Raw genomic sequence first — 8,625 nt, 5'->3', positions numbered from 1 at the left:
CCCCTCCCCTCCCCTCCCCAGGTGTGAACAACACAGTTCCCACCCTTGTACATTAAACAAAAAGGCTGATGGGTCTTCATGCCGCTGTCCTTTCTTTCTCTGTCATCACTAGAGCCACCCGTGGGAGGGAACGTGTGTTGTGTGCTGGAAAAAAAAAGGACTTGCGGGGAAGTGACTCGGCAGATGACTAAACAACCTGTTCAGCTCTGACGTGCACGTTTTCCCTCACCGCCGACTCGGACTCATTGCACTTTCCTGCTTGTTTGCAGTCCCACATCCTGCTATTTCTGGTCAGAACTGGTTGTTTCAGTGCGCTCTCAGCCGGTTGAAGTCCCAGCAGAGGCAACGTGCCACACAGCACACAGTCCACAGCGATAGGGACTGCCTCCCTTACAAAAGCAGCGCCCCGTCCAGACGCTACATACTCTTCCACCGATGATTGTCACAACAACACTGACTTTTCTTTGTCGTTATCTCTTGGGGTATGTTTGGATCGTCACTCGAGTCTGCATTTCAGCAGCGCTCGTGTATTTTGTTGCTCTCCTGCTATTTTATAAAATAACATGTTTTATATTTTATTTTCAAGATAATTTCAGGAGAAAATCCTCCTTCCATCATCACCATGGCATCAGTTCCTTCGGCTGTTTGTTTGCTTGCAGCACGGAGTCCTTATTATAGATGTAAGTTTTTATGTTTTGTTTTAAATAACGCAGCAACAAACTAACGTTTTATTAAATCTGATTATTGTTATTTTTTGTATTAAATCAATATTCTTGTAAACCTGGGTGAATGTGCATCATTTCATTGCTTGCTGGAAACGTGTTTCTTTTTGTAGAAGACAAGGCTAGCGTAAAGTTGAATGTTGGACTATTATTTATGATCGTAATCTACCTAGAGTGTATTTGTTAATTGTATTTTGAAACGTTACAAATATATAGGTACAACGACATTTCCAGTTTAGTGTTATCAACTATGCGATGCTTGAGAACTTTGAAATTGTAAATCAGTTCCCGCTACGTTAATTCTACGTGATTACCACGAGTTTGATTTCTTTTAAACTCGGGATCACTCGTGGATGGACTCGCATCGTGAGACATGGGGTTTATTCTCATATATCAGCAGCGTTATTCAAGATGCACGGATATATACTGTATATGGTATGAAAAAAGCGATAACCCTGAAGACAACAATTTATGAGGATGTTGCCAGTACAAGAGGGTCTGAGCTATAGGGAGATGCTGAGTAGGCTGGGTCTCTATTCCTCTGAGCACTGGAGGATTGAGGGGTTGATCTTATAGAGGTGTATATAATCATGAGAAGAATAGATCGGGTGTATGGACAGAAACACTTGCCCAGAGTAGGGGAATCGAGGACCAGAGGACATAGGTTTAAGGTGGTGGAAAAGATTTAATAGGAGTTTGAGGGATAACCTTTTCATACAAAGGGTGGTGGGTGTATGGAACAAGCTGTCGGAGGAGATAGTTGAAGCTGGGACTATCCCAACGTTTAAAAAACAGATAGACAGGTAAATGGATAGGGCAGGTTTGGAGGGATATGGTCCAAGTGCAGGCAGATGGGACAAGTGTAGCTGGGACATGTTGGCCTTTGTGTGCAAATTGGGCCGAAGGGTCTGTTTCCACACTGTATCACTCGATAACTGCAAATTACCAAAGGAACTAGACTAACTTCCAAGTTGCCTGGCATGGGGATGTGTTGTCAGCATTGTAACAGAGCATATACATTTTTTTTATTTCCCCCCATTACAATATTAAAATTAAAAGCAATTTCCCCAGTTAGTTTGTGCATTACAAGACTAGTAATTTGAAAGACTCGCCCTGGTAACATTACCAACTGTTGCATCAGAGGCTGTGAGTGTAAATTACTATTGTGTGGGAAAGAACTGCAGATGTTGGCAGGCACCCAAGACAGACAGAAAATGCTGGAGTAACACAGTGGGTTAGGCAGCATCTCTAGAGCAAAGGAATGGTGATGCTTCCAGTGGAGACTCTCATTCAAACCCGTAATGTCACCTATTCCTTTGGATACTGCCTGACCTGCTGAGTTACTCCAGGTTTTTGTGTCTATCTTTGGTGTAAATTACTATACAAAGCACTCAAATCTAAACACCCTGGTGCAAAAATTATTGGACGTTGAACTAGGAACTCTCTAAGACTCATGAGCAATATTTTGCAAAAAGCTAGGAGAATTATGTCCTGGCCATCCCCAAACCATTGTTAGCGACCAATAAACAGAATATCTGGTCATTATTACATTGCTCTTTGTCAGAGGAGTTCTGTACAACTTGGCTACTATGTTTCTCGATTTGATACTTGAGTAAATACTTAACTGCATACACCTCTTATATATCTTAAAATGTCTGGAATATGCCAGGTAATTGCAAGTTTTTTAAATTCTTTATCGTGGGTAACTATCAGAATTACTTTGTGGTACTATTGAATTGCCAACAGCTCCTGTAGGAGCTGAAGGGTATGAAGCAATGTTACGACCTGAAGCCTCACATATTCCCTTTCTCCAGAGATGCTGCCTGGCCCACTGAGTTACTCCAGCATTTTATGTCTATTCTGGTATCTTAATTGCTTTCGTGTCCAGATGCTAACTAAACCTGACTAAACTATGTAGGTTCGTAAATGAGATAGGAGAAGGCATTTTCAGACTTGTAATAATAGGATCATTAATAATTAAAATAATTGAATTATTTTAATAAATGGAAGGGGAAACTGAGGAGATTTAAGCACAAGGCACCTATCAGACTTGGGGACTTTTGACATATTTGTAAATCCTATATTTTAGCACGTAATCTTATGTCATAGGAAAGTTGAAGTTTTACCTTGCAACTTCTATTTTTTGCAGTCCGACTTAACTCCACAACAGGTATGGTGTCCAATGGGCCATGCAGTTTAGAGAATGCCATGGAGCATGAAAAATCCCACCAAGGTAACAGCAAAAGGTGTTAAGACCAAATTGTGCCTGGCCCCTTCTCCTGATTCCTAGTTCATAATCTCTTTATCTTTCGATGCTCAGGATTTCTTCTCACACTGGAGAAGTGTTGGTGGATAAAGAACTTTCTGAGTAGCGAGACTCCTCAACACCCGATAAACACTGAACTACCTGCCAGAAGGTAATACGTTCTTCATAAATTGTAATCAGTATATGTGGTGCACCTTGTCTTTTGTTGATGTTATTGAAATTGGTCAATATGTAAATTGAGATAAATGCATGGATTGAACTGTCAAAATTGTAGGAAAAATTAATTGCAGAGTTTACCCAGATGAACTTCATTGAAGAGGCATAAACAGCAACAATGCATGCATAAATTGTGATCTTTCAGTAATCCATGGATTTTAAAGTATTCCTCATGAAAACTACCCCAGTGAATGTTGGAACAAAAATATAGGTCTGCAATTATAAAGCACCTTTCATGTCCCTTTCAAAATGCCCGTATAGTTTTCATCAATATTTGGGAAATCCTGAAAGGGATTTATAAGATGTTCTATCGCTATAAGTGTTTCGGCCATTTGCAATCTAGGTTTTAATTTTGGGAGCTGATACTGTGAGATAAACATGGATTAAAACTTGTGCTTTTCTAGTTGTACATGGTATCCATTGTTTATTTGTAGCTTATCATGGCCATTGGTGCAGATGGGAATGGGATAATATTTTAGCATGGATCAAGGAGTGCTTAATGTATTTTGAAATTAAATAAAAGATACATTTTATCACTTGGCAAAGATCAGAGTTAGGACCTCTGCTTAGTTTAGTTTTATTTAGAGATACAGCGTGGAAACAGGCCCTTCAGCTACCAAGTCCATGCCAGCCAACCATCACCCCTACTCCAGTTCTATTCGACACACTCCAGACAGTTTACAGAAGCCAATTAACCTACAAACCTGCACGTCTTTTGGATGTGGAAGTAAACTGGCGCACCCTTGAGAAAACCCATGCAGTCACAGGGAGAATTAAAAAATGTTGTACAGACAGCACGTAGTCGGGATCGAACTCTGGTCTCTGGCACTGTAAGGCAGCTACTCTATCGCTGCATCACTTTGCTGCCCACAAGCTCTTTACTATCTTTAGTTTCATAAATGGTCCAAGGGTAATGCACTCCCATTTGATGGCATTATTAAAGTAGTTGATAAGTCAAGTTCAGAGATAGACGTTAATGGACCGTACAGTAATTCCAATTACAGTTTAGGTTACTGAGCATGTGGGTGGCACATTGGCTCAGCAATAGTACTACAACTCTGCAGCTTCACTGACACGGGTTCAATCCTGACCTCGGGTGCAGTCCGTGTGAAGTTTGCATATTCTTCCGGTGATCATGTTTCACCCTGTTATTCTCATTTCTTCCCATATCCCAAAGATGTTCATTGACTGCTATGATGTAGCCCGAGAGTAGATTGGTGATGAGTGTCTTGAAGAGAATTGGTTATAGGGAAAGTAAATGGCAGAAGATGTGAATGATTGAATTGCCATGAGAATTGGCAGGGATGATGGGCAGAATATTTCCTTATAATATAAGTGGAAATGTGACAGAGATTCACTGATTCGATTTCTGGGATAAGGATTGTTCTATGGAAAGAGGGCCTGGCTCATACACTTTGAAGCAGGGGTCGGCAACCTTGTTCTGCATAGGGGCCAGGACCCATGTCTGAGCGGATGGTGGGCCACATCTTTTCCGCTCCAAAGCGCTGGAAGGAACTCCGGGGCTGCAGTGTTTAAAGATCGGTGGAAGGAGAGATTGAGCGAGGCGCTCACTGGCTTTGCGGTGTGGGATGAAGCAGGATAGGGTCGAGTCTGTGCTGGTGCCAAGCCCGTCCTTCTCTGGGCTGTGCCTCCAGTGTCCCGCTGGGGGGTCGGCGCGACAGCTGACAGAAAGCTGAGAGGTAGGGGAGGGTGAAGATGTTCTTTCAAACAAATTCCCCCTCCTTCCCCACCTCGCCCCGATCTAACGGGAGAAGCCGAAGACTCCCGCCTGGAGATGCGAGTGATTGATAGCAACCCTCCGGCCACCGTGCAAATCCCGCAACCGCTGTTGCCCTCGGTGTCTCACACATCACGCCTCAATACACAGACACACATGCTACACGCACAGGGCTGGCTTCAGCTGCCCGAAGCAGGAGCCCACCTCCCAGGATAAGTGTTTGCTGTGATTCCCGAGGCAAATCCCCTCGGGTAGACTGAACTCCCTCCGATTTTATGTTTGGATTGTAATTCTCTCAGACAAATATTTCTGTATACAAAGGATTTGAAAATAATCAGATGTATTATTTTTCAATTATGTTTTATTATATTTCAGTGTCGATCATCATGTCCTATTATATTTCAGTCTTTATTTAATATTCTGTAATACATTTAATGTGTTAGAAGAAGATTGTTCATTTTACTGTGCAATTTGTTTTCTTTGTGAATGCGTCAACATAATTTGCGTGCTCAGGTAGCTTGGTGACCTTGGTATTATTGTATTCCGGGATCCCTTTGAATTGAGACTTCGTTACAATCAGCTTTGGAAAAGAGTTACAAATATTGGTGTCACAGAGATTGTTAGATCGTTGTAGGAGGCTCTTTCAGTGAATGCAGCGATTCTCTAACTAACTGCAATCCAATACATTTGTCATTCATACATATATATATTATATATATATATATATATATAAATTATGGAAAAGAACATGGAGCATGTGAACATAGCGTACAGTACTGAACATGATGCCAAGATAAACTAATCTCATCTACGTGTACATGATCCATATCATTCTCTTCCTTACACTTCCATGTGCCTATTTAAAAACGTCTTAAATGCCAGTATTGTATCTGCCTCTACCAGCACCCGTGGCAATGGGGTACAGGCCCCCATTACTCTCTGTGTAAAAAAAACTTGCCCCATTAAACTTTCTCTCTCTCACCTTATAGTTATGCCCTATAGTGTTGGACATTTCCCTGTGGAAAAAGGTTCTGACTCTCTACTTTACTTACATCTTATCATTTTATATACTCTCATCATTTTATATATGACGAAATTAGATCATGCAGGACTGGTGGCAAGAAAATACTCCCCATAAAGTTTTTATTCTCTGATTCTTTCTCATTGTTGCACTAGAGAAGGCTACTCAATGTTGAATTATTGTGATATAGGTTTTAACGGAATGATTTCACATTAAAAAATTGAATTGTTTTTTTTTGACAGTCATCATTGATCAAAGATGAAATATGGACAATTGCCTTCTGTGGATTAAAGTTTAGTCTGCAATATCCTGTAGCATGATGCTTCCGGCTGAGGGAACTGGTTGGAATTGACAGTGTCCCAACTTTGATCTACCATGAAGTATGTGATGGCCACTTCAAGAAGCAAGTGGGGTTTCCTTCACCAGCATTGCCATTTAATCATTCTTTAGTTGGTCAAGATTATTTACCAGGAGCACCTCTACGTGCAAAATAAGAATATTTAGATTTTGCAAGTATTATGGAAACTAATGTCAAAATCTATTTAATTTGTGTTGTGTTTTCTGTCTTTGTCTCAGTGCTGGATAATTATTTAATAGAGAGGAGACAAATGTTGATCTGAATGAAGCACTGGATGTTTTGTGTGTCTCTTTTGCAGTGTGCTAACAGCACCTTTCATGTCACTTGTATCGGATGTTATATTTGCGTCTAATATGCTCATGGGTGTTTATATATCGAATATTAAATCCATTCTTTAATTTCCCAGTAAGCAGTATTTCCATCAGGTATAGGAAATCCATTACTTTTAGTATGAATGGAAACATTGAGCATAATTACATAATTTTTATGACATATGTCACTAACAGTTTACAATTTTTTCTGTTAATTAAAAAAAAATTTGATATGTATATGGTGCAAAATTCTGTTTTGTACATGGATTTTCTTAAGTGGGAGCAATTTCAACTCTTCAGAAATGCCTACAGTTGCATTGATGGGCTAAATTTTGTAATTCTGTATTTGATAGCTTAACACAACTACTTGTCTTTCTTTCATGATTTTATTCCCATTTTGAAGACTAGATGTATATGTGTATACCTTGAATGTAACTTTCGGGCTTGGAGATGAGAAATTAGGATTGTTGAAGCAAATGCGACAAAATTGGATGATCGACCATGATCATATTGAACGTCGATGCTGGCACGAAGGGCCGAATGGCCTACTCCTACACCTATTTTCTCTGTTTCCAATTGGGGATATATGTGATAGGCATTTAATTTTATTCAGCATGTTCCCAATGAAACTATACGTTGGTTTCTGAGGATTTAAGATCAATGCCAACTGTATGTCAATTGCTTCAGAAATTGGTTACATGTAGTAGATAGAAGGAGAAACTTAATGATGTTGAAATAATCTTGAGCTCTGGACCAAGTATGTCAAATCGTGTAATTTCCCTAATGGCAGTTTTCTCAACTGAAATAATTGTGCAACTTTTAGTGTTTTTTTAATAATAAAAGAACTTTACAAAAACTTCTGTTGTATTGTTGAATGTTTTATCATTACCTATATGAAGAAGATAGTTTCAGTTGAAGAGTCCATCAGTAATTGTGCAGTGGCTTCTTTTGAATGGCCTTTAAATTATCCACGTCTGTTTCAGAGCACTGCTGCAGTATGATAAGATGGTAAAATCGGATTCAGACCATCGAGTGTGCATTCATTCCTTCTTCCCATCAGCCTACTTTTTCTACTTCTCACTCACTGTAACTGCAATATTATTTGAAAAGTTAATATAAAAACTGCAGAGGTTGAAAAACCTAAAGCAAGAAAACAGAAAATATTACAACTATTCAATGGGTCAAGCAGTATCTGTGGAGGAAAAGGGCTAATGTTAAAGGTTTATTACCTTTCTACAGCTGGGAAAAGTTAGAATACAACAATATTGTAGAGTGAGGGAAGGGGTGTTGAAAACAAAGGGAAAGTTTGTGATTAGACGGAGACCATGAGAAACAATGCCATAGAAAGTGATGACACCAATCAAGAGGCTTTTAGAAACAAACTTGCAGCTCAAGCAGCACCAGTGGAGGGAGTAGAACTGTGATAATGCTACAGTTTCAGCTGATACAAACTGGAAGTCTTGGTCTTGATGTTGAGTCCTGGGGCCTGTGCCTTTCATGGATGGAAGTTGAGACGTTACTCGTTGATGGTGGGTTTCATTGAAACAGTGTAAGAAGCCATAGACAGAGATTCATTTGTTCATATAGAAAATAATAAAAATGTTTTTTCTCAGAATCTATATTACTAAAAGTAAGAATTTGACAACTTCCTGTTTTTCTGCTTCATGATTTTTGAAAAACGCTGCCACTTATGGCTGTGATTTTTGGCCATCTTACTCAGAGTCCCCCTCCACTGCGCACGTCAAGAGGATTTTTCCCATCGGTGAAAAATAAAAGAATTATTAATGTTTTAAAAATGTTGACATTCTCTCAGCTGCCCCTGCTGGTGGGAGGGGGAGGGGCTATAAAACCCAGAAATGTTGTGCCTCACTCAGTCTCTCTGAGCTGTGAATAACATTGAACACATGTCTACTCAACTGTGAGTGCCCTTAATGTGGTTTGAAAATGAAAATGTGGTTGCTTTGAAATGCTGCACTGCAAATGGTTGTTGGGG

The 8,625-nt window shown here is 39.9% G+C and overlaps 1 protein-coding gene across 1 annotated transcript; it reads left to right on the top strand.

Annotated features, from left to right (window-relative positions):
• The first annotated feature begins 348 nt into the window (after positions 1 to 348).
• Positions 349 to 7,488, top strand: LOC129696311 (pancreatic progenitor cell differentiation and proliferation factor-like protein). The gene is made up of 5 exons (XM_055634101.1): positions 349 to 482; positions 587 to 680; positions 2,872 to 2,955; positions 3,043 to 3,139; positions 6,206 to 7,488. Exons 2-5 carry the CDS (start codon positions 623 to 625, stop codon positions 6,213 to 6,215), a joined length of 249 nt encoding a protein of 82 aa, XP_055490076.1. The 5' UTR covers positions 349 to 482; positions 587 to 622; the 3' UTR covers positions 6,216 to 7,488.
• The last annotated feature ends 1,137 nt before the right edge of the window (positions 7,489 to 8,625 follow it).

Source organism: Leucoraja erinacea, chromosome 4 (assembly GCF_028641065.1).
Source record: "Leucoraja erinacea ecotype New England chromosome 4, Leri_hhj_1, whole genome shotgun sequence".
NCBI lineage: Eukaryota > Metazoa > Chordata > Chondrichthyes > Rajiformes > Rajidae > Leucoraja > Leucoraja erinaceus.
This window is presented reverse-complemented; position numbering and strand designations above follow the sequence as displayed.